At 45.5% G+C, this 26,416-nt stretch overlaps 1 protein-coding gene across 1 annotated transcript; it reads right to left on the bottom strand.

The window, feature by feature from the left end:
* Positions 1-16,280: 16,280 nt before the first annotated feature.
* Positions 16,281-26,347, bottom strand: LOC119350071. The gene is made up of 8 exons (XM_037618089.1): positions 26,229-26,347; positions 25,083-25,266; positions 24,743-24,960; positions 24,153-24,236; positions 23,504-23,588; positions 23,239-23,424; positions 23,093-23,146; positions 16,281-16,481 (listed from the first exon to the last, which is right to left on the bottom strand). The coding sequence occupies exons 3-8, from the start codon at positions 24,748-24,750 to the stop codon at positions 16,281-16,283; spliced, it is 618 nt and encodes a 205-aa protein (XP_037473986.1). The 5' UTR covers positions 24,751-24,960; positions 25,083-25,266; positions 26,229-26,347.
* Between the last annotated feature and the right edge of the window lie 69 nt (positions 26,348-26,416).

Below are 26,416 nucleotides of genomic sequence, written 5' to 3'. Positions count from 1 at the left end.
AGGCCACTCGGCTTCATTCCCTGGAAACAACAAAGCCACTTGGGCACGATCGAACCACTTCAATTAAAAGATATATAACATGACCGCTTCGATGAAAAGATATAATCAACAATAAAAATCCAGGAAGGGATCATCTTTAAAATAAAACTTGCCTAAATTATTTTCCTTGAAAAATAGTGGTCTTTTCAAAAATCAAAAACCTTTGCAAAATGACCTCACTAAACACTTCTCCGCCAAGGATAGAACCCAAATTATGTTGATCTAGCTATTCCTCTCTCTCTCTCTCTCACACACACATACACATTATTTTCTCTAACCCTTCTGTGCCTAGGACAGAACCCAATTAAATTATAAAGGAACTCCATTTCTCTAATCCTTCTGACCTAATGCTCTAAAATAAATTTTGGCTCTAACCTAGGCAACCTACTTAACCTAGCTTGTTAACCTAACGAACCTAATCAACGTACCTATTTAACCTAGTTAGTTAACATAGTTTACCTAGATAATCAACCTAATTAAACTAGTTAATGTAGCTAGTTCTCTGTCAAAGCCCTAAATAATTTTTTGCACTAACTTAGATAATTAACCTAATTAAACTAGTTAAAACCTAACTAGTTCTCTATCAAAGCCCTAACTAAATTTTTGCACTAACCTAGATAATTAACCTAATTAAACTAGCTAACCTAACTAGTTCTCTATCAAAGCCCTAACTAAAATTTTGCACTAACCTAGATAATTAACCTAATTAAACTAGTTAACCTAGCTAGCTAGTTATCTGTCCAGTGTTTGTGCTATGCATGAGAGAGAGAGAGGAGGGGTGGGGGCTTACAAAGGATGGCTCCGGTGGTGGTGAGGGAGGTAGTGGTGGCAAGGGAGGCAGGGGCATCTCCGGTGACGGCGAGGGAGGCAGTTGTGGCAAGGGAGGATCCGGTGACGTTGACGGCGACTCCGGTGGCGTTGATGAGGCCGCGCGGCTCCGGTGGCGTTGAGGGCTGCTCCGGTGGCGTCGACGATGCACGACTCTGGTGGCTCCGGGGGCATCGACGCAGGCAGGAGATGGCGGTGAAGTGGGGCGACGGTGAATAGGGGAGACAGTGGCGGGGTGGGTCGAGGGGTTTGAGGGAGAAGTGGTGGCTGAGGGAAATGGTTTTTTGGGTTAAGTCAAACTTATCGGTAGCGCGTTTCACAAAACACGCTATAGCTAAGTTAGCTATAGCGATTTTTACAAAACGCGCTACTGCTATAGCTATGTATCCTTTTCTGTTTCTATAGTAGGGGTCTAGGAAACGCGCTGGAACTATATTAGCTATAGCGCCTCTTATGAACAGACGCTACTGCTACGCCTTTCTCCTTTTTTTTCGCTTTTTCATTTATTTTGCTTTACATTTTATTTTTCCCTTTCTCATTTTTCTACTTCTTTCATTTTCATTTACTTTTCTATTTGTTTTTCATTTTATTTTATTTCCATTAGCAGTAGCACTTTTCTTGGGAAACACGCTACTACTTATAATCTAACGGTATGGTGCTTCTTCAAAGCTCCCTACATCTATGTGTAGCCTATCGTCTCTGCAATGAGAAAATAAGTAGTAGCGCTTTTACACTTGCACGCGCTACTGCTATCTAGCACTAGCGCCCTTTTTTGACCAGCGCTGCTGCTAAATTTCTGTGTATAAGGTTTTCCCTAGCAGTGTTAGAGAAAATGGTGGCTCTGCTAAGCTCATCTAGCATATCATATAACCGTGGAATGGGGTAACGATATCTAACGGTGATATCATTGATGGGACGACAATCGGAACACATGCGATAGGTGCCATCTTTCTTAGGAACAAGGTTTACCGGTACGACACATGGGCTCAAGCTCTCTCGCACATGGCCATTGTCGATGAGTTGTTGTACTTGCTGTTGGATCTCCTTGGTTTCGTCGGGGTTGACGTGGTAGGGTGCTTTGTTAGGAACAGGTGCTTCGGGTATGACGTCGATTCGGTGTTCGATGCCTCATAGAGGTGGTAGTCCTGGAGGTAGCTCATTGGGGAAAGAATTCCTGCAAAAGAGAAGACAACACTAGAGGTAGATTGTGTGAGTTGTTAGTTGATGTGTCTCGTCCTTGCACACAAGGACATAGTGCATAACACTTGATGGGTTCTCACACACTTCTCTCATCTCACGTTTGGTAGCAAATACGACTAAGTTTTTCTTGTCGCTCATCATGGAGGCACTCTATTTTGTCTTGTGGCGCTCACTCTCATTTTGGTGGTTCGCTCTCTCACTATTCTCTCCATGATGGGTGGCTTGCTTCTCGGCAATCACGTGACTTGGAGACATAGGTCGTAGCACGTACTCCTTTCCTTTCATCTTGAAGCTATAGTGATTGGTTCGCCCATTGTGGATGACGCCTCGGTCAAATTGCCATGGACGTCCAAGAAGGAGGTGGCAAACGGACATTGGAACGACATCACACTCCAAAGTGTCTTTGTATGATTCGATCTTGAAGGAAACTTGTACTACATGCTTGATTTGAATAGTGCCGGAGTTGCTTAGCCATTGGACCTTGTAGGGATGTGGGTGCTTCATCTTGACCAATTGAAGCTTGGAACATAGCTCTTCAATTGCCAAGTTATGTCAACTCCCTCCATCGATGATGACCTTCACGGACCTTCCATTGAGGCCGGCCTTTGTGTGGAAGATATGACATCTTTGGTCTTTGTCTTGTTGACGTTGAAGAGACAACACCTTGGAGATAACAAGAGCGGGGATCGAATCTTAGTCACAAAAGACTTGATCATCTTCATGTTCATTCCCTTGACAGTGCATGGCCACTTGCTCGATGGCGTCCATCTCCTCTTCACTCATGGAGTCATAGGTTCCGTCGTCGTTGAGGATCATGGTGCGCTTGTCGGTGCACTCGAAGGACTTGTGGCCTTGGCCGCCGCATGTGAAACATTTGATGGAACTTTACTTTTGTCAGGACCCCGACTCAATGCCACATCGATCTAGCATGTAACACCTCATATCACTTTGCGGCCTCACGCACGGTATTCCCACGGGTGTCGCCTTACCTTAGCCCGGGACCGTTTGCGCCTTTTGGCACACGTATATGACGGTGTCGCTAGCATCCATATGATAAGGAGCCCGGGCTGACATGGCTAGTCATAACCCAAAGCGGCACAGACTTACAGGGACAGGCATCCATGACCCAGCATCGAACGTGTCGGTCATCAGCGAGTGAATCCAGGCTGTAGCACTGGGCTAGCAGGACTCCGGTGAACCGGGCTGTAGCGGGCTAACAGGACTCCGATATTCATCGCGTGACATTTCCCCGAAGGGACAGACACAGGAATGAAGAAGGACACATGCCGGCCAGCCTAAGTGTTCCGGAGCAGTAGCAAGCTACCATGGCTCAGTGAAACACTAGGAGACATTTCCCGGTAAGAGAGGCTACTAAGGATAAACAACTAGATGGTCAGATCCCACACATACCAAGCATTTCAATAGCATACACACAATATGCTCGATATGTGCAATACAACATGGCATCACAAAATGACTCTACGACTCAAGTATTTAATCAATAGGCTCCGAGGAGCGAGATATTACAAACATGGGTCTCATGACCCAACACTCAGAGCATACAAGTCAAAGCACAAGCGGAAGCTATCATGTCTGGGTACAGACATCTATAAATGAAAAAGGCTGAGAAGCCTGACTATCTACCAGATCCTGCCGAGGGCACAAGATCGTAGCTGAGGTAACAAGCTAAACGTCGAAGTCCACGCGAAACTACTAGTGAGACCTAAGTCTCTCTGCAAAAACATAAAATAGGCAAACGTGAGTACAAATGTACCCAGCAAGACTTACATCAGAACTATCTACATATGCATCATTATCAACAAAGGGGATGGTGGGGTTTAACTGCAGCAAGCCAGCTTTGACTCGGTGGCTATCCTAAACTACGAATGCGAGTAACTCTTTTGAGGTGGCGCACACGAGTCCACATATTCACCATATCAATACACCACTATGGAACCGCTCCCGTCTCCCTACGAGAACGCCATCCATAGCACTCACGCTTATCTTGCGTATTTTAGAGTATCCACTTTCACTTGTCTATGAACTGATATAAGCAACCCAGAAGTCCTTTACCGCGGACACGGCTATTCGAATAGATGATGTTAACCCTGCAGGGGTGTACTTCTTCATACATGTTTCCACCACTTAGCGTCTGCACACGACATGTGCTCGGCAGACTTCAAGCGAAAGCCGACGTGGGTGTAGACCACGACCTACCTAAACACCTAAGTCTCTAGTCCAGGTTTATCGCCTATTCGGGTTCCATCCATGAGGAGATCCGGCCGGAGTTTCGCTCACAGCCCCAAACGATGTGAACAGGGTTCCGTGACACCAAACGGGCGCCCGGTATACCCGGCCACGTGCCTAACGCATCACAGCCCACCCCTACGGTCAGCGCTGTCCACGGCCTCCAGCATACTACAAACACCAGAAACTACTTGCAACTCCTGGACAGAGGATAAGGGTGAATAAGAAGTCGAGCGGGGTCATATTTCAGGGCCCAATGTATGGTAGTAGCTGAATCATGGATCACAAACACAGAACTCAGTTCCTGAGGACGGCTTCAATGAGACAACCCACCATGTACTCCTACATGGCCTCTCACCGCTACCTTTACCAAATCGTGTTCACACACTTAGCTCACACAAAGTAGGACATGTTCACACACCTCTAATTCATCCCCGATGAATCAGACCTGACTCAACTCTAAGCAGTAGCAGGCATGACAAACAAACATGAATGAGTAGGCACAACAGGGCTCAAACAACTCCTACTCATGCTAGTGGGTTTCATCTATTTACTGTGGCAATGACAGGTCATGCAGAGGATAAAGGGGTTCAACTACCGCAGCATGTAACAGTTGAATCGGTGTTGTCCTAATGCAGTAAAAGAGAGCAGGAGCGAGAGAGTGGGATTGTATCGGAATGAACAAGGGGGTTTTGCTTGCCTGGCACTTCTGAAGATAATATAGCTCTTCATCAGTGTCAACGATCACATCATCGATATCACGTCTATCGAGAGGGGACAATACCGGCAACACAGAAGGGAACACAATCAATGCAATGCACAATATGATGCATGATCATGACATGGCAAAATGAATGTGTTTTGGGCTAATGCAACTAGCAACAGATTAAATGAAGTTGGTTTGAATACAAGATTCAAATTCAAACTCCATATGTGATTATTCAAATGCCATTTAATTGATTTGTGCTATACAGCAGCTATAAGTTGTTCTAACATGCATGAAAATGGTACAGATGGATTCCTTGAATTTTTCTGATAATTTTTCATATATAAATTATTTAATTTGGAGTTACGGTTAATTTTCTATGATTTATTGAAGTTTATATAATTTTCTGGATTTTCTGATTTATTTTAAATCCAGAAAATCATTTAATGCGTCAGCATGACATCACCTTGACGTCATCAGGTCAACGGGGCAGATTCAGGTCAAACCTGACCAGTGGGGTCCACTGGTCAGTGACACAACTAATTAACCAAGTTAATTAGTCTTAAGTTAATTCTAACTAAACTGTTTGTGGGGCCGGGGCCCACTGGTCAGCGACTAATCAGCTAACTAACCTAGGTTAATTAGTGTTAAACTAATACTAACTAAAATGTCAGGGGGGGTGGCCCACACGTCAGTGACACACGGGGAAGGTCAAACCTGGGTCAACTCGCCGGAGTTGACCCGCGACTCGTCGCCGGCGGAGCCAGAGACGGCGGAGGGGTGCGGGTTTCCTCCTCCGGCGACCAAATGGCCGGCGGAGAGCGTCTACGTGACGCGGGCGCTCGTCCGCGTCGAGTAGTGGCAGCGGCTGGGCCTAAGATGGCCGGAGTCGTCACCGGCGTCGAGCGTGGCGGTCGCCGGAGCTCGGGCGAGCTCGGGGTTGACGCTACGGTGGCCGGGGAGGCTCGTGCGGGGCACCTACGTGTTCCAGGCAGCGCGGGGAGGAAGCTGAGCACGACAGCCGGGCCACTAGGTGGCCGGAGGCACGGCGGCGGCGATCACAGACGGCGGCGGGTTTCGGTCATCAAGGGGGCGACGGCTACGGCAACCGAACGAAGAGGGAAAGAGGGGGAAACGGTGGCGGAGCTCACAGGGGTTGCGACGGTGGCCTCGGGGAGCTCGGGGAGGCGTCGGAGGCGGCGAATCGACAGCGGTGAGCTTCGGTGGCCGGCGACGGAACGGCGATGGTGGCGGCGTTGCAGGGCTTCCGGAGGGCCGTGGGTCGGTGGAGAGGGAAGAGGGGGTCGAGGCGGAGCCTCTGGGCTAGTCGGGGAAGCGAGGGAGGCCCGGTGGCCGTGGTTATGGCAAGCGGCGTCGGCGGCTGCGCTCTGCTTCGGGAGAGGGGGTGAGGGAGGCGAAGCAGGGAGAGAGGGAAGAGGTGCACGGGAGAGTGAGGGGGGTCAGGGGGATCGGGACGGCCTGCGGAAGTCGTCCACGCGGCTAGGAGCTCGTCGGCAAGCAGGAGGTGGCCGCGCGGCCGTGCGCGTGCGAGCACGCAGCAGCTTCGGGGCGAGGGGAGGAAGACGACGGAGGGCTGCAGTGGTGGGCTGGGCCGGCTGGGGGAGCTGGGCCAGGTAAGTGGCGCCAGGTAGGTGGCCCAGGTGGCCTTCTCTCCCTTTCTCTGTTTTATTTTTTTCTTCTGTTTTGTTTTATTTAATTTATTTTGCCACTGTTTTGAATTTTAAAATAATTCAAACAATGCCAAAAACTCCTCTGAATATTTTATATTGCTAGATGGACTTTTCCAAAAGCTTATAAAATATTTCAGGGGTATTTGAAATTATATTCTAATTATATGAATATAATTCAAATTCAAATAGTTAATGAATTAAATCCAAAGTCCCAAAAATAATTCCTTAAAAATGTTCAGTATTTTGGTTGGGACCAGAACCCTTACCAAAAATTATCAAACATTTAAGAAGAGTATTTTGGAGCAATGAATGAGATTTCTAGGGTTTTTGCCCCTCTTTTATTTAAGTTTTTGAGGCTTCCAATTTCCCTCAGTTCAAATTTTAGAATTTAAACATGATGCACCCATGAAGCTAGCCTAGAGCATTACCAGAAGCTAGGGATGTGACAACTCACCCCCACTAAACAAGAATCTCGTCTCGAGATTCAAGCGTAGGGTAGGATGAAGGGGAAACGCAAACTAGTACAATCTTCACGATCCAGGTCGCACTTCAAATGAACGTTGATTTGAACACCATCTTTGTCTTGTCGTCTTGCTCTGAGAACTCCTGTCAACATGACATGGAGGGAAGAAGACTCTAGAAGGGTCGATCTCCTCGAGGATCGAACAACTCAGGATTAACTCACGGAATGAGACATAGAACTATCTCTCGAGCTGAGAGACGAAGCATACCTCTAGAGGGATGGAGTGGAGCAGGTGACGAGGTTCACTAGGTAGACAACAATTCCAGACTTAAGAATGTGGCGATCGGTTGTCAACGTAGCGAGGAGTTGAATTGCCATGATACCACGACGAAACATCCTGGAGAAGGGTGATTCGTAGGTTATTATCTTAAGTGGCAAAAAGAATTACCTTTGATTCAGAGATCATTGAAACTCTTTAAACCAGCCTAAGGCAATTCTCGAGCGATCATTTGGATGGGGTCGGTAGAATGGCATACTCGGACTTGGATGATGTGGATTACCTTGTGGAAGACAACGTAATGGATGAATTTGCTTATCACCGGAAATGGAAGAGACCCATGGTAGGATGGCACAATGGCGGTGCAAGCTGGGAACAGAATGCAAATGCTGGGAATGATTCTGGTAGCTGGGGAAGAACCCAACAATAGAGAGTGAATTCACTGTTTGAAAAGATCATAGCATTGCCGAGGAAACTGAGAGCAATCCCAGTTAGTGCCGATGATAACACGTAGCGCTTGTGCGTGCTCTCAAGAACTTGAGCATTTCCATATTCATCAAGGTTTTACCAACATCCGTGTCAAGGATCCTGGCAACACAACTTGCTACCACGATGAATGATGATGGATGATGCAGATGCAAAGGAAGATAACACTTCTCAGATTACACCTTAGCGAAGCCAAGGAACAAAATCTGGATGATCGACCGAGAGACATTTAGCACTCCGCTTCTAATGTTCTCCTTGATGTGCTAGTGTAACCCATTCATAGAAATGATCTGGTATCTAGAACATCAAGTAAAGGTCGGACTTCGGAACACAAAAATCCATAGGGGCAACTAGGGAGTAATCCTACGAAATCCCTATGGGGAGGTGGCCAACTTCCTCAATCAAGATACTACAATATTAGGTCTCCCGGCGGGGTGTGTTGGCCACGACATCCACTTTACTGGTTATCGTGAGACCAATATTATATTTCTTGGGAAATGTTCCAACCATCACATCTGCCTGAGATTCAGATCTGGTTGGTGTCAGAATATTCCAGACTCATCGAGTCTAGGAAGAAAAATGAAAGTTTGCAACACAAATCGACGAGATGACGTTGCGAGATTCTCGGGGAATGAACTACGATAGCAAGCTCCAAAACATGAGCTGGTTCTGCTACTAACATGTGAACACGTTGTCCCAGACAAGCATGACCACATAGTAGTCTTATAATAAAACACTACCGAGTTCAGGAGGGGGAACCATCAACGAGGGTATCGAAGTCCTTACATAAGTCCGGATTAGCTCTTATGAAGGAACTCCTTCTCCTTGAACAAATCAACCAGTGGCTTGGTGTGCTAGGGATACATATAGATTGAAGGTTGCAAGTCTTCAAACCACAGCATTCTTCGCACGTGTGCATGACTGATTTGGAATGATTCCAAAGAAAGCAACATTGACTTTCTCGAATCCACGGCGGCAACTTGCATCAGATGCACATGAATTAAAGGAAGTCACTACCTTCATCCAAACATATGCTTCATGAGCTAGCATGAACAAATGCTTTCAAAAACTTTCAACACTAGCTTAATGCTCAACAAAATCATGGAGGAGATAAGGATGTTGTCAATGGGCTCAACAACAATTCATCCGGGTTTCCTTTTAAAAGGAATTCCATAGTTAAGTGAACACGGTGATAGCATTGGTCAGACCAAAGATGTAATGGTGTATGCTCGAGGGATCAACCACGAATAAGACAACATTACGAGCATCGTTGGTACTGATTTGATTTGACGATGGCCCACACTCAAATCAAAGGATTGATAAGACAATAGGTCCAACAACTGATCACAGGGACCAATCGATGAAGATATCATCTTTCTTCAACACACACTACACAAGAATATCCCTTTGGAACGAACTAAGTCAGACAAGCTTTTATCTTCCAACTCTCCAAGTTGTTGTCCAGCTTAACCAACTAGCTCAGGGATATCTAACACCGATTCTTGGAAAGAAGGTGGTTCATAAGAAACCAACTTGATCACGGGCTCAACATAACGGTCAGGTGACGACCTGGTGATACTTCCGAGAAGACATTCAGAAAATCACGAACCACCGGTATGTTACTAAGCTCGAGAACAATCTCGCTTTTGAGGGCAAGACGATATAATCAAATGAGTGAGGACTTGACAAGATCCTAACTCATCAATCGAAGGGTGCACCGAAATAAGAACTAGGTAGCACGATAAGTCTTAGAAGGATGATTCAAAAACTAACATGCTAAGAATGAAATTATTATCCTTTAACTACCAAGCAATGAGGTTGCTGGGAGTATTGATTTCACACATCACAATTCATTTGTCGGTATTCCGGTTGCATCAACATGAGGGCTGAGGAATGAACAGTGATGGCAAGAAGTATCACTGTACCAAGAGTTCATGGGATGGTGTGCAATTCCTATAACAATCCCGATATAAAGATGGTAATACTCCAAGGTAGAACAGAACAAAAGCTGGATTAGCAATTTGACCTGCGGAGCACAACTTCTTTGACCCAATCCTGGATATGGAAGAGGTACTGGAGTTTGTTTCTCCTAGTCATTCTGCGATAGAATGGCTTGACGGACCACAAGAGTAATAGGCATCGATAAACGAACGCACGCATACTCTTGACTATCAATTGATAGACGAAGGTCAGTAGACAACTAAAGAGGGACAACTCAAAGGAACACACGATTTTCTGAGTTGTGGATGCATGGTTTGGCATGTCGAACGAATTCAACATTTCTTCCAGATAACCCATGCAGAGAGGTAGGACTGGCAGAGTCACGATTTATGAATGGAGATCTCCTCAAGAGTACTCTAATTGTGATCTTTTGATCCAATAAACATTTGCCATAAGCGGTTCATAGTATTTGGAAGAAGGAAATACCACAGACCTCGAGGACTATCGCAAAGTTACTAATATCCTGAAGGAACTAGCAAACACTATCAACATGAAGTAAGTAGAGTGAATCTCGGGTTCAAGAACCCAGGAACAGAATACCTATTACTAAGTAGCATCACGGGATGCTTTCGAGAATGATGGCCAAAATCATCACACTGGGAACACAAATCATGGCTAAATTACTAGATGATCCCCTGAGACACCTAGGGTCATAATAATTATTCCAACATAAAGGTCGAGGCAGTAGAATACCTCAACTCAACAATTAGTGTGATTGAGCTGGCATAAAGGAGCATCGAAACCAGAGGGAAAGGATTTTGCAAATGCATCAGACTATTTAGAAACCTGGAATGACTCGGACAGCATAACGGCTGTAAATGCTCAGAAAAGACTTGAGACATTCACAAAAATGGTGGCATAACCACTCAGAAGCACAATATCAAGGTTTCGAGATCAACAATTAACATATGGAGGTAGTAGGAACTGAACTCAAGCTTAAATCCAACAATCTTATAAGTCTACGGATTAGTAACACGTGATCCTGATGGGAAGAAGAGATAGCCTAGTTCTTATTCCCCGTAGAAGAGAAGATGATGTCTCAGATCAGAAGGCCATGAGGTATAAGGAGTAAAAAGAGCCTTACGTTCCATCCCACAATCAATTCCCTTATATAACTAAAGAATTTCTAGACTCAACTTCGACCAGTTTGGCTTGGTAATCCTACAGGCAGTCAAGCTCTGATACCAACGCTGTCAGGACCCCGACTCAATGCCACATCGATCTAGCATGTAACACCTCATATCACTTTGTGGCCTCACGCACGGTATTCCCACGGGTGTCGCCTTACCTTAGCCCGGGACCGTTTGCGCCTTTTGGCACACTTATATGACGGTGTCGCTAGCATCCATATGATAAGGAGCCCGGGCTGACATGGCTAGTCATAACCCAAAGCGGCACAGACTTACAGGGACAGGCATCCATGACCCAGCATCGAACGTGTCGGTCATCAGCGAGTGAATACAGGCTGTAGCACTGGGCTAGCAGGACTCCGGTGAACCGGGCTGTAGCGGGCTAACAGGACTCCGATATTCATCGCGTGACATTTCCCCGAAGGGACAGACACAGGAACGAAGAAGGACACATGCCGGCCAGCCTAAGTGTTCCGGAGCAGTAGCAAGCTACCATGGCTCAGTGAAACACTAGGAGACATTTCCCGGTAAGAGAGGCTACTAAGGATAAACAACTAGATGGTCAGATCCCACACATACCAAGCATTTCAATAGCATACACACAATATGCTCGATATGTGCAATACAACATGGCATCACAAAATGACTCTACGACTCAAGTATTTAATCAATAGGCTCCGAGGAGCGAGATATTACAAACATGGGTCTCATGACCCAACACTCAGAGCATACAAGTCAAAGCACAAGCGGAAGCTATCATGTCTGGGTACAGACATCTATAAATGAAAAAGGCTGAGAAGCCTGACTATCTACCAGATCCTGCCGAGGGCACAAGATCGTAGCTGAGGTAACAAGCTAAACGTCGAAGTCCACGCGAAACTACTAGTGAGACCGAAGTCTCTCTGCAAAAACATAAAATAGGCAAACGTGAGTACAAATGTACCCAGCAAGACTTACATCAGAACTATCTACATATGCATCATTATCAACAAAGGGGATGGTGGGGTTTAACTGCAGCAAGCCAGCTTTGACTCGGTGGCTATCCTAAACTACGACTGCGAGTAACTCTTTTGAGGTGGCGCACACGAGTCCACATATTCACCATATCAATACACCACTATGGAACCGCTCCCGTCTCCCTACGAGAACGCCATCCATAGCACTCACGCTTATCTTGCGTATTTTAGAGTATCCACTTTCACTTGTCTATGAACTGATATAAGCAACCCAGAAGTCCTTTACCGCGGACACGACTATTCGAATAGATGATGTTAACCCTGCAGGGGTGTACTTCTTCATACATGTTTCCACCACTTAGCGTCTGCACACGACATGTGCTCGGCAGACTTCAAGCGAAAGCCGACGTGGGTGTATACCACGACCTACCTAAACACCTAAGTCTCTAGTCCAGGTTTATCGCCTATTCGGGTTCCATCCATGAGGAGATCCGGCCGGAGTTTCGCTCACAGCCCCAAACGATGTGAACAGGGTTCCGTGACACCAAACGGGCGCCCGGTATACCCGGCCACGTGCCTACCGCATCACAGCCCACCCCTACGGTCAGCGCTGTCCACGGCCTCCAGCATACTACAAACACCAGAAACTACTTGCAACTCCTGGACAGAGGACAAGGGTGAATAAGAAGTCGAGCGGGGTCATATTTCAGGGCCCAATATATGGTAGTAGCTGAATCATGGATCACAAACACAGAACTTAGTTCCTGAGGACGGCTTCAATGAGACAACCCACCATGTACTCCTACATGGCCTCTCACCGCTACCTTTACCAAATCGTGTTCACACACTTAGCTCACACACAGTAGGACATGTTCACACACCTCTAATTCATCCCCGATGAATCAGACCTGACTCAACTCTAAGCAGTAGCAGGCATGACAAACAAACATGAATGAGTAGGCACAACAGGGCTCAAACAACTCCTACTCATGCTAGTGGGTTTCATCTATTTACTGTGGCAATGACAGGTCATGCACAGGATAAAGGGGTTCAACTACCGCAGCATGTAACAGTTGAATCGGTGTTGTCCTAATGCAGTAAAAGAGAGCAGGAGCGAGAGAGTGGGATTGTATCGGAATGAACAAGGGGGTTTTGCTTGCCTGGCACTTCTGAAGATAATATAGCTCTTCATCAGTGTCAACGATCACATCATCGATATCACGTCTATCGAGAGGGGACAATACCGGCAACACAGAAGGGAACACAATCAATGCAATGCACAATATGATGCATGATCATGACATGGCAAAATGAATGTGTTTTTGGCTAATGCAACTAGCAACAGATTAAATGAAGTTGGTTTGAATACAAGATTCAAATTCAAACTCCATATGTGATTATTCAAATGCCATTTAATTGATTTGTGCTATACAGCAGCTATAAGTTGTTCTAACATGCATGAAAATGGTACAGATGGATTCCTTGAATTTTTCTGATAATTTTTCATATATAAATTATTTAATTTGGAGTTACGGTTAATTTTCTACGATTTATTGAAGTTTATATATTTTTCTGGATTTTCTGATTTATTTTAAATCCAGAAAATCATTTAATGCGTCAGCATGACATCACCTTGACGTCATCAGGTCAACGGGGCAGATTCAGGTTAAACCTGACCAATGGGGTCCACTGGTCAGTGACACAACTAATTAACCAAGTTAATTAGTCTTAAGTTAATTCTAACTAAACTGTTTGTGGGGCCGGGGCCCACTGGTCAGCGACTAATCAGCTAACTAACCTAGGTTAATTAGTGTTAAACTAATACTAACTAAAATGTCAGGGGGGGTGGCCCACACGTCAGTGACACACGGGGAAGGTCAAACCTGGGTCAACTCGCCGGAGTTGACCCGCGACTCGTCGCCGGCGGAGCCAGAGACGGCGGAGGGGTGCGGGTTTCCTCCTCCGGCGACCAAATGGCCGGCAGAGAGCGTCTACGTGACGCGGGCGCTCGTCCGCGTCGAGTAGTGGCAGCGGCTGGGCCTAAGATGGCCGGAGTCGTCACCGGCGTCGAGCGTGGCGGTCGCCGGAGCTCGGGCGAGCTCGGGGTTGACGCTACGGTGGCCGGGGAGGCTCGTGCGGGGCACCTACGTGTTCCAGGCAGCGCGGGGAGGAAGCTGAGCACGACAGCCGGGCCACTAGGTGGCCGGAGGCACGGCGGCGGCGATCACAGACGGCGGCGGGTTTCGGTCATCAAGGGGGCGACGGCTACGGCAACCAAACGAAGAGGGAAAGAGGGGGAAACGGTGGCGGAGCTCACAGGGGTTGCGACGGTGGCCTCGGGGAGCTCGGGGAGGCGTCGGAGGCGGCGAATCGACAGCGGTGAGCTTCGGTGGCCGGCGACGGAACGGCGATGGTGGCGGCGTTGCAGGGCTTCCGGAGGGCCGTGGGTCGGTGGAGAGGGAAGAGGGGGTCGAGGCGGAGCCTCTGGGCTAGTCGGGGAAGCGAGGGAGGCCCGGTGGCCGTGGTTATGGCGAGCGGCGTCGGCGGCTGCGCTCTGCTTCGGGAGAGGGGGCGAGGGAGGCGAAGCAGGGAGAGAGGGAAGAGGTGCACGGGAGAGTGAGGGGGGTCAGGGGGATCGGGACGGCCTGCGGAAGTCGTCCACGCGGCCAGGAGCTCGTCGGCAAGCAGGAGGTGGCCGCGCGGCCGTGCGTGTGCGAGCACGCAGCAGCTTCGGGGCGAGGGGAGGAAGACGATGGAGGGCTGCAGTGGTGGGCTGGGCCGGCTGGGGGAGCTGGGCCAGGTAAGTGGCGCCAGGTAGGTGGCCCAGGTGGCCTTCTCTCCCTTTCTCTGTTTTATTTTTTTCTTCTGTTTTGTTTTATTTAATTTATTTTGCCACTGTTTTGAATTTTAAAATAATTCAAACAATGCCAAAAACTCCTCTGAATATTTTATATTGCTAGATGGACTTTTCCAAAAGCTTATAAAATATTTCAGGGGTATTTGAAATTATATTCTAATTATATGAATATAATTCAAATTCAAATAGTTAATGAATTAAATCCAAAGTCCCAAAAATAATTCCTTAAAAATGTTCAGTATTTTGGTTGGGACCAGAACCCTTACCAAAAATTATCAAACATTTAAGAAGAGTATTTTGGAGCAATGAATGAGATTTCTAGGGTTTTTGCCCCTCTTTTATTTAAGTTTTTGAGGCTTCCAATTTCCCTCAGTTCAAATTTCAGAATTTAAACATGATGCACCCATGAAGCTAGCCTAGAGCATTACCAGAAGCTAGGGATGTGATAACTTTATGGTCTCATCGGTTGGAGTAGTAGATGATGAAGCCCTTGGATTGAAGTTTCTTGTAGTAGGAAGACGACTTGAAGTTGTAGAATTCTTCTTGTAGTTGGACTTTTTGCTGTTGCTTGGTGAAGCTTTTGTCGAGGTAGGAGTAGTTGGCGTCGTTGAAGCTTGGTTGTTGGGGAAGCCATAGCTCTTGGAAGAGTACTTGTCTTACTTGAAGTCATCGTGCACTTGACATTCCGCTTTGGTAGCTTGATGCACTATCTCAATGAGGTTGGAGTAGGGTTGGAAGTCGACAATCTTCTTGATAGGATGATTGAGTCCATTCAAGAAACGGGCCACAGTTTGCTCATCATCTTCCTTGACATTGGCTCGTATCATGGCAATCTCCATTTCCTTGTAGTATTCATCAACGCTCTTTGTTCCTTGCTTGAGGAGTTAGAGTTTCTTGAAGAGGTCGCGGTTGTAGTATGTTGGCACAAAGCATGCTCTCATGACATCCTTCGTTTGATCCCATGCTGTGATGGGTGGTTCACCTCTTGCCTCTCGGCGCTCAAGGACTTGTTCCCACCAAATGAGTACATAGTCTTGGAATTGAAGGGATGCCATGGCGATCTTCTTCTCTTCCTCATAGTTGTGCAAATGAAAGATCTCGTCGACCTTCAATTCCCATGAAAGGTACCCTTCGGGATCATTGCTTCCGGTGCACTTGGGCATGGTGAACTTGAGCTTGCCATAGCATTGCTCTTCATTGTGTTGGGGTCGAGGGTGATGATGACGCCCTTGATGTGGATGATTGTGAACCTCATGTTGCTCTTGAGGAACTTGAGGTTCTTGTCGAGATTGTGGATGATCTTGAGGAGCCTGATGTTGCACGCGAGCTTGATATATTCTTTATTGAACTTCCTCGCAAAGCGCTTCTTGTTTCTCACGAGTATTCCGGTTGTGCGTGGCTACGGCTTGACTTGATTCTCGGAGGGCACGTACCTCAAGTGCTTGAGCTTCATGTCGTTGTTGTTCTTGATGTTGTGCCTCGTCATCTTGTGTGTCTTGGCATTGTCGCGCTCGCTCTTCCTCTTCTTGTTGGCGTTGGCGTTTCCTTTCTTGTGCTTTCGCAAAGGTAGCTTGGTTTTGACGGTGTCGATGTTCTTGCGCTAGAAGTTGCTCTTGAGAATCGATTCCATGTAGAGGACTGTGATTTGCTTGACGGTCTTGCAGCGCGGCTCGACGTAAAGTGTTTGATGTCGGTGTACTTGAGTCGGAGATGGTGTCGTTGGAGTGTCGACTGGAGCGGCTCCATCTTTAGTAGGACGAAGTGGTAGAAGAGCGGTTTACCAACAAGGCACGAATCTTGTCCATTCTTGCATCGTTCTATTGTTTGTGTGCATCGAGCTTGTTGTCGAAGTAGTCTCTTGTTCGTTTCTCGGTGAGTCGCAAGTCGGTGGCGAGATTGTCGACGCAGTCTCTCATAACTTGTTGTTCTTGATGCAAAGCTGGTTGTGCACCAAAGAGGTGGCTCTTGGTGATGTAGGAGGTCATGTCATCGTATTGCTCGATGAAGAGTGGGTTGGTATAAGCACCTGGCCTATCCATCATTCCAAGCAAATATGCGAGTGGGAGAAAGAGAAGAACTTATACCAAATGTACCTTGACCGATGTTGAGGATGGATCAATGATCACTCGAATGTATAACAAGGAAATAGCACAATTGGTACCAATTTCTTGCCGGTTCTCACACCTACACAAGTAAAAGCTTATGGTGGAGCTTGGTTAGGATGGTGGCAGAAAATTTGTTAGCAAGACTCAAAGATTTTGAAAAAGATTTGCAAATTCGTAAATGCAACAAGTACACCAAGAAAGTAGTGGTACACGGAAACACACACGCAAATAGATAAGTGGGTTTGTGCAAACCAAAAATGAGTGAAAAATGTGGAATCCACAGAAAATGCTGTTGTTGCACAACTCTAGAGAGATGCTAGCACGATTGCACGATAGACGAATACGAGACTTATGCACAACCTACTAAGAAAAAATTCAACGACTTCTATCCCAAGTATGTTATATGTATGGTATTCCGATGATATGATCCAAGATGATCGAGTATGACAATCTTGCGTAAAAGCTGTTGGCTTATCTTTTCCTCTTTTGCTTAAAAGCTTGTTTGGCTCTTTGTCTTTTGAGCTCTTTTGATTGCAACTTATGCAAAACTTCACGAACCAAGCTAGCAATTGTGTGTATGCTACGACAACCAAAATAAGAGATGATACCAAGATATGTACCAAAATGATATGGTATGTATGCAATGGGAGCTACGATCACTAATGTGCACAAGTAACATTGCCGGCAATACTCCATGGCTAGTCTCGATAGGAAAGGTACGCAAAATGGGCTATGGGGTTATCAATGTAATGACAAGCTGTAGACAAAGATTTTGTCGAAGTTACCGTCAAAGGTTACTCGTTTGTAAGAAAGGACGGATGACGATGAAGTGGTCGTTGTCGAGACCTTGGCGAAGATGAGCGGCGGTGAAGCCCATGTTGAACAATTCCTAGTTAGCCGAAACACCCTAGGAAACGATGAACCACAACCTAAATTCTCAAAACCAAAGTCAAAATTGTGTCGGAGTGTGAAACGGGTGAGCGATGGTGGTTGCGGAAAGCGGCAGTGGCATGCAAGTGCATGTGCTGCAAGGTGGTATTGGTGTGCGTATGCTGAAATGGAGTGGAACGGTGGCGGTGGCCGAACTGAAAAAGTGCAGTTTCAGGAAATGTCGGACCTCCGATGGTGGTCGGATGATCGGTAGTCGTCGGACGTCCAATCACTGTCGGACGTCCGGTGCCTGGGCGATTTCAGGCACGGGATGAACTCGGGTTCTCGAGATGGGGAGGCGAAATTTGGGCAAAATTGAGCGACTTTGTGGCTGGAAAAGGTGGAGATGGTGGGGAAAAGCTAGATCCACTCAAGGCAAAGCATATCCACGGATCAAATCCAACAAAACTTCATCACACGAACAAATCACAAAAAAAATTGGGGCTATTTTTGTGGGAATTTTAGAAATTTGAGACGAACACAACAAAATTAGGCTAGAAACAAGGGTAGGGGCTCCAAATACATGATCAACCAACGCTCATGATACCAAGATGATGTAGGGTAGAACCCTAGATGCCCGATCTTTCACGATTGGAGGGGATCCTACGAAGAACACGAGGAACACGAGGGGAAAACATGAGGAGGAAAATCACGCAAACCAACAAGATTCGATTACACATGTGCTAGATCCTCGAAACACAAAGAGATACACGATCCGAATCCAACAAAGGACGATACAAGAGGTCTTGAGGGGTCTTCCCATTAAGGGGTCTTGAATCCAAGGTGGATCTTCTTCGAAGAGGGATCAGTCTCTCTCGATGGAGTTGATCCAAATGGATGAGTAAAACCCTACCTCACAAATGTGCTAAACCATTGCTAACCCTAGAAAAACGGAGGAGGTCTATGTATAGTCTAGTGTCACGAATGGGTAAGTGGGCTCCATCGTATCTACTTTTCCAAACACTTTTGCCCTTGTTTTGGACTCTAACTTGCATGATTTGAATGGAACTAACCCGGACTGACGCTGTTTTCACCAGAATAGCCATGGTGTTATTTTTGTGCAGAAATAAAAGTTCTCGGAATGACCTAAAACTTCACGGAGAGTATTTTTGGAATTAATAAAAAATACTGGTGAAAGAATCAAGACCAGGGGTCCTCACCCTGTCCACGAGGGTGGGGGCGCGCCCTACCCCCCCGGCACGCCCCCCTGTCTCGTGGCCCCCCTAATGCTCCACCGACCTCAACTCCAACTCTATATATTCACGTCCGGGGAGAAAAAAAATCATAGAGAAGGATTCATTGCGTTTTACGACACGGAGACGCCGCCAAGCCCTAATCTCTCTCAAGAGGGCTGATTTGGAGTCCGTTCGGGGCTCCGGAGAGGGGAATCCGTCGCCATCATCATCATCAACCATCCTCCATCGGCAATTTCATGATGCTCACCGCCGTGCGTGAGTAATTCCATCGTAGGCTTGCTGGACGATGATGGGTTGGATGAGATTTATCATGTAATCGAGTTAGTTTTGTTAGGGTTTGATCCCTAGTATCCATTATGTTCTGAGATTGATGTTGCTATGACTTTGCTATGTTCTGAGATCTGAACCTTTTCATGAATTTATGTGAGTTCTTGATCCTATCTTGCAAGTCAATAGTCACCTACTATGTGTTATGATCCGACAACCCCGAAGTGACAATAATCGGGACCACTCCCGGTGATGACCATAGTTTGAGGAGATCATGTATTCACTAAGTGCTAATGCTTTGGTCTGGTACTCTATTAAAAGGAGGCCTGAATAACCCTTAGTTTCCAATAGGACCCCGCTACCACGGGAGGGTAGGACAAAAGATGTCATGCAAGTTCTTTTCCATAAGCACGTATGACTATATTTGGAATACATTCCTACATTACATTGATGAACTGGAGCTAGTTCTGTGTCACCCTATGTTACTTAATGCTTCACATATTGATCTTTGCTTAGTTACTTTACCGTTGCCGCTGTTACAATTACTACAAAACTGCTACTGTTACTTTTGCCACTATTACCGTTACTTCCATATTACTTTGCTACTAAATACTTTGCTGCAGATATTAAGTTTTCCAATTGTGGTTGAATTGACAACTCAACTGCTAATACTTGAGAATATTCTTTAGCTCCCCTTGTGTCGAATCAATAAATTTGGGTTGAATAATCTACCCTCGAAAACTGTTGCAATCCTCTATACTTGTGGGTTATCAAGACTATTTTCTGGTGCCGTTGCCGGGGAGCATAGCTCTATTCTTTGAGTCAACTGGGATTTATATCTGCTGATCACTATGAGGAACTTGAAAGACGAAAGAACTAAGATTTTTCCCTCAACTACGAGGGGAGGTATGGAACTGCCATCTAGCTCGGCACTTGATTCACCTTCTGTTTTGAGTAAGCTTGGGACACCTAAACCTGCTTCTGCTATTAATTCAGATATGTCGCATGTTATTGATGATGCCACTTCTACTATGCATGATACTTATGATGAAACTACTTCTATGCTTGATAATACTATGCCATTAGGTGAATTTCTTGATGAACAACTTGCTAGGGCTAGAGAGAATGAAATTATTGAAACTGATAATACTAATGTAAGTGATGATGAAGATTCTCCCCCTAGACATGAATTGCCTGTTGTGCCTGAGGGTTATGTTATGGATGAAGAAAATGCTAGAGATTTTCTTGCTTGCAATGATAGATCTGATCTTAAGAAATTGTTAGCTAAGCTGAAAGAAAAGTCTCTGAATGCTAGAATGAAATATGACCCTACTTTTGCTACTTCACCCATCTTTATTACTGATAAGGATTATGATTTCTCTGTCGATCCTGAGATAATTACTTTGGTTGAATCTAACCCTTTTTATGGCTACGAATCTGAAACTGTTGTGGCACATCTTACTAAGTTAAATGATATAGCCACCCTATTCACTAATGAGGAAAAACTTCGATACTACTATATCCGTAAGCTATTTCCATTCTCATTAAAGGGTGATGCTAAAACTTGGTTTAATTCTCTTGATCTTGGTTGTGTCCGTAGTCCCCAGGATATGATTTATTACTTTTCTGCTAAATATTTCCCCGCTCATAATTAAGAAACAAGCTACTTTAAGGGAAATATTTAATTTTGTGCAAATTGAAGAAGAGAGTCTCCCACAAGCTTGGGGAGGATTATCCGATTACTTAATGCTCTGCCTGATGATCCTCTCAGGAAAAATGAAATACCTGATATCTTTTATAATGGACTAACCGATGCTTCCAGAGACCACTTGGATAGTTGTGCTGGTTGTGTTTTCAGGGAAAGAACTGTTGATCAAGCTGAATTGTTATTGAATAATATGTTGACTAATGAAAACAATTGGACACTTAATGAACCAACTCCTACACACTGGAATCTGGCACTTTGCCATCTGCCATGGCAGATGGCAAAGGCATGGTCGGTGGATGGCAAAGGCTTTGCCATCTGCCAGCAGATGGCAAACAGTTCGTCCGAAACCCTGCCGGTAAAGGCTTCTTTGCCGTCTGCTGGCTGATGGCAAAGAGCCTGTGGCTTTGCCATCTGCTGGCAGATGGCAAAGCCTCTTAACGGGGTTAGCCCCGTTAGAAGGCTAACGGCATACTTTGCCATCTGCCAGCAGATGGCAAAGGCTGCATGCTTTGCCGTCTTCCAACAGATGACAAAGAGGTTTGCCATCTACTGTCAGATGGCAAAGAGCCCAAATAGGCCAGCCCAAATTTTACATGTAGATGACACGTGGCCTCTTTGCCATCTGCCAGCTGACGGCAAAGTGACTATATTGCCCCATTTAATTTTGTTTTTTCTTATATCAATTCATTTTCACAGAAATCAAACACAAATATATTTATATGACCAATATAGCATATTCAACACATATTACCAATAGTCATGAACACATATGTATCCAACATATGTTACCAATAGTAGCAAGTTTCATCCGTACATATACATAGTTTCATCAATATTACACAGTTTCATCCATAGGTAGCAAGTTTCACAAGGTCAAAACAAAAACTAAATACAAGCACTCCATCAACCCAAGCTTCCGTGATCTTAAGCAAATCTGTAAAATGGGAAAGAAGAAAGTTAGAAGAAGAAGACTAAAAAAAGAAGATTATTATGATGCAACTAAAATGTGAAGATTATTATGATGCAACTTATATCTGTAAAATAGGTCATTTTGGAGCTAAGTATGGTTATTATGTCATTTTTGAGCTAGCTAAGCATACTAAGTCATTTTGGTGTAAAACATGCTAAGGTCATTTTGGAGGAAAAGATGCTAAGTATAGGTCATTTTAGAGCTATCCTAGGTTAAATATGACATTTTTAAGCTAGCTAAGCATATTAAGTCATTTTGGAGGAAAAATGCTAAGTATAGGTCATTTTAGAGCTATCCTAGGTTAAATATGTCATTTTGGAACTAATTAAGCTTATTATGTCATTTTTGAGCTAGCTAAGCATATCGAGTCATTTTGGAGGAAAAAATGCTAAGTATATGATTATGTCGCTAGTATCCATATGGCAGAGAACCCGGGCCGACATGACTAGTCATAGAACCAAGGTGGCACAAACGTACAGGGACAGGCATACATGACCCAACAATGCACATGTCGGTCATCAGCGAGTGCAACCAAGTCATAGCAAGCTACAAGGACTTCGGTGATACACCGCGTGACATTTCCCCGTAGGGACAGACACAGGAGCAAAGAAGGACACATGCCGGTCAATCCATGTGTTCCGGAGCAGTAGCGAACTACCATGGCTCAGTGGAAGCACTAGGAGGCATTTCCCTGTATGGAAGGCTACCAAAGGCACACGACTAGGTGTCGAATCTCACACATACAATGCATTTCAAACATACACACATTATGCACGATATGTGTAGATACAACATGCCATCACAACAAAACTCTATTAAGCAAAACACTTGGAAAACTTACCATCATCACGGAGGTGTAGGTGTAGGTGTAGGTGTAGGACCGGTCGCGCCAGTGGTAGACGGAGAAGGATCGGTCGATGCTTGTCGGGAGTTACGCTGCACCAAAGATTATTTCCAATGTATCATTAGCATGATGCAACTCAAATGTGAAGACTAGTAACTAATGACCGTTCAAATGAAACTCACTGTGCCCGCCGGAGCAATGACTGGCATCGACGGAGGGGTCTGGCCGTTCTTCTCGCACATGGACTGTACATTTGGTTTTGACGAGTCAGTCATATTAGTTACTAATGAAAGGAACATTGCGTGCATGATTTAGCTAATATGCAGAAGAAACTTACCACGAAGAGATCGTACATGGCCCGGTTAGCCGAGTCGTTCCGGTTCCTCTCCTCCTCCAACAGCCTAGCCGTCCTCTCCTCATTCTCCCTGTCCCTCTCCGCCGCCTGTCGGTCCCTCTCCGCCAACTGCCGGTCCCTCTCCTCAAAAGCAGCCTGGGTCTTCCCTCTCTCTGCCTCAATAGCAGCCTGCAACACCACTCGTTAGCATTGTAATCATCGACGGCCGCAAACACAATGTAATGGAGGAAAGGCTACTATAACAAACCTGGAATTCGATTTCCACTGGTCGTAAACGAGGCGGTATCTCAGGATCAGAGCTGGTCTGGCGCTTCTTGATCTGCGAGAGAGTGCTACTACAACATATCAGTCCATTACCAGTGGCTAACAGTCATACAAAGCCCCTTCATGGAAAAATAAATGGCATTGATAATGTGCCATTGTCACGGAGTTCAATGGAAAGCACCACTATCTACTATTTGTAAATCGGCCAAATCAGAAACTACTATAATAGTTAGTTATGGATCGATAATAATGGTGATAACATGTTGTTTTGGCAAACCTATGTCAAAAAGCTCTCAGAGAATAACACAATCATCCGAATCTAGCATGGAGACTGAAAGAGCCTCACTTGGCATAAAATTCATATATATCTGATTTGAAGGCTGCATATATATTGTACTACCTTCCTGTGTATAAGACAACTTCAAAAATAAATCACGCTAGGAGGACATCTCTAACATTTTATGTACAATAAATGTATGATTATAGAAATTACACTACCAAAATATTTTTAGCTTTCATACATGGTAAAGAGAAGTCCTTAAATCAGAGCGTAAAAAACAAATTCATTACTCCAAAATAACATATGTAGAATTAGAAACAACATGAGGGAGATGGGGTTATTCTTTGACTACATTATAAAGATTACACCGGTCCACCTCACTTGCAGCTTGTTTGAATTTTCATCGACTATCTTGTCGGCATGACTAAACAAAGGTCTGCACAAACAAAATGAGAGTGGGAGAGTTAATAGCAGACTAATGCTGCCTCAAGGTGTTGGTATAACTGCTCAAAAAAAAAGTCAAAGAACAATCAAATTTTAAATAAGCAACAACAATAATACAAATTATCCAAATAAATCTCCATATCCAGCCAGCCAAAATATTAGTGTGTGACAACCCTACGACGCAGACGATGTCTGAATCTTGTGTACAGACGGCGACTTGCTCACTACAAATTCAGATAACTGATAAGGAAGATACAAAATCAGATAGTCCGGGTAAATAGGATTAACAGATCACCAGATCATTGCATACCAGGACTGTGCTTACAGCCAGCTAGCCGTACCTAGAAGCTATCAACATTCGCACACTACAGAACCTAAAATTGTACTGGCACTTGTTAATTAGGCTACTCCTCCTCGGTCCCTCCTAATTTCAAAGCAGTAACCGTTTACTTTCCCATTCTCATCCATAAACTGTAAACAAAATTCACACATACATACTCTGGCATAAGAAAGATTCACTGGAACAAAATAACTGCACACTATCTCCTTGTAGAAACTTTTTAATGTATGGCAGATGGCATTCTTATCCTTTATTTCGCAGAACAGGAACCCCTTGCAAAGCTAACACTTGGATTGGTATATTCTTCAGCCTTATAAGTGTATAAAGGCTCCTGCCGTGGTCTAAATGTTCCAAAGCGTCACCATCTGATTCTCAACTTCAAAACAGAACAGGGTTAATACAGACGATAACCTAGCCTAGCCCTACAGTCAAGGAGCTAATTGCATACTGAACAATCCCGAGTAGGAGGAAGCAAGGAGAGGAAATAAGAACACGCACCATGGCTATTTTCTTGCAATCGGGGTCTCATACTCCGCCTCACGGTCGGATGCTGATGATGGATAGCACGGTGTGCTGGACGCTTAATAATTCGTTGTCGTCGGCTAGAAGGAGCGCCTGCAAGTCCACATCCACGGCTAGTGCCTCACCATAGGGGAGGTGGTGGAGAACTTTCTTCTAAGTTCTGCAACCATAAAAATATTGTTCTTTATAGAACAGATGTGATTATAAGATAATTTATTTGTATGATATGCATTGCTAAAGAAAATATTATTACATTTGCATCAGAACCCCCACGGTAGGAGGATAAGTGATATTATGAATTTATGATAACTGTCACAAGAACCCCCCCGAGGCATGTGATCAAACAAAAACAAAAACATTTCCCAATGCAATGCAGAACCTTGTAACTAGTGCAGGGATCATGTCTCTAGCTACCAGTTTCAGAAAACATTAGACCGAATGTTATCTTATCACCTAGTACCTACTAAAATTAAGGAAGGAAGTAACAACTAATTAATGGAGGTGTGATGTGTGTTGCTATAAATAAATCAACTATATATTAAACGAACCAATTCGTGCAGTTTATATATACAAGGTTCCTAATGCACGTACTAGTTACTTATGAGGATTTCATCCATGATTCTGGATCATGTGACTGCCGGCCTATACAACCCACAACTGTTTGCATCCATGAATCCTGCAACTGGCCTGGAACTTGGTGTCCTGGATTTCAGAGATGCAGGCAAATTCGTGCTAAAAAACCTGAAATCCAGGCCAAAGCCTCGCTAAATCCCCTAAAATAAACTGCCACCTGAACGGATGGACAGACAAAAGCACCTCGCATCCGGATCCAAACCAAGTCCATCACGGAAACGTAGAACTGGTGCGGCATTCATAATCCTTGCAGCACAGCACCGACGGGAAACCGGATCCCCGTCGCACTCGAAAACAGCACGGGGCGCAGCGCGCGACGGCACTCGGAACTTGCTCACGGATTCCAGCTAGCGGAATCTATCGGAGCCCCAACGCGGCGCGCCGATCGACCAACCGAACCAAATCGAACCGTGCGCCGTGCTCCAGGGTCGCTCACGGATTTCACCCGGCCAAAACACGCGCAAATCGAGCTTACATAAAGAAAAGTACCAGATAATCTGCGTTGGATGGCGCCGTGGCGGGGAGGGCCGCGGGAAGGGGGCGGCGCCGCGGCCTGGCTCGGTGGAGGGGCGGTCTGCGGTGGCGGGGAGGGCCGCGGGGCACGCCGCGGTGGCCGGGAGGGCCGCGGGGAGGGGGCGGCGCCGCGCTTGGAACGGTGGAGGGACGAGCGCAGGGGC

The sequence above is a fragment of the Triticum dicoccoides genome, chromosome 1B (assembly GCF_002162155.2).
Source record: "Triticum dicoccoides isolate Atlit2015 ecotype Zavitan chromosome 1B, WEW_v2.0, whole genome shotgun sequence".
Classification (NCBI taxonomy): Eukaryota; Viridiplantae; Streptophyta; class Magnoliopsida; order Poales; family Poaceae; genus Triticum; species Triticum dicoccoides.
Note: the sequence above shows the minus strand (reverse complement) of the source record. Positions and strands in the feature narration are given on the sequence as shown.

Excerpts from the sequence above, each read along its gene's own strand:
- LOC119350071 (XM_037618089.1), bottom strand. Across the intron at positions 23,147-23,238 it reads CCATGTACGATCTCTTCGTG|TCCATGTGCGAGAAGAACGG; the intron begins GTAAGTTTCTTC and ends CCAAATGTACAG. Across the intron at positions 16,482-23,092 it reads CGATGCCAGTCATTGCTCCG|CGCAAGAACATCGACACCGT; the intron begins GCGGGCACAGTG and ends AGCAACTTCTAG.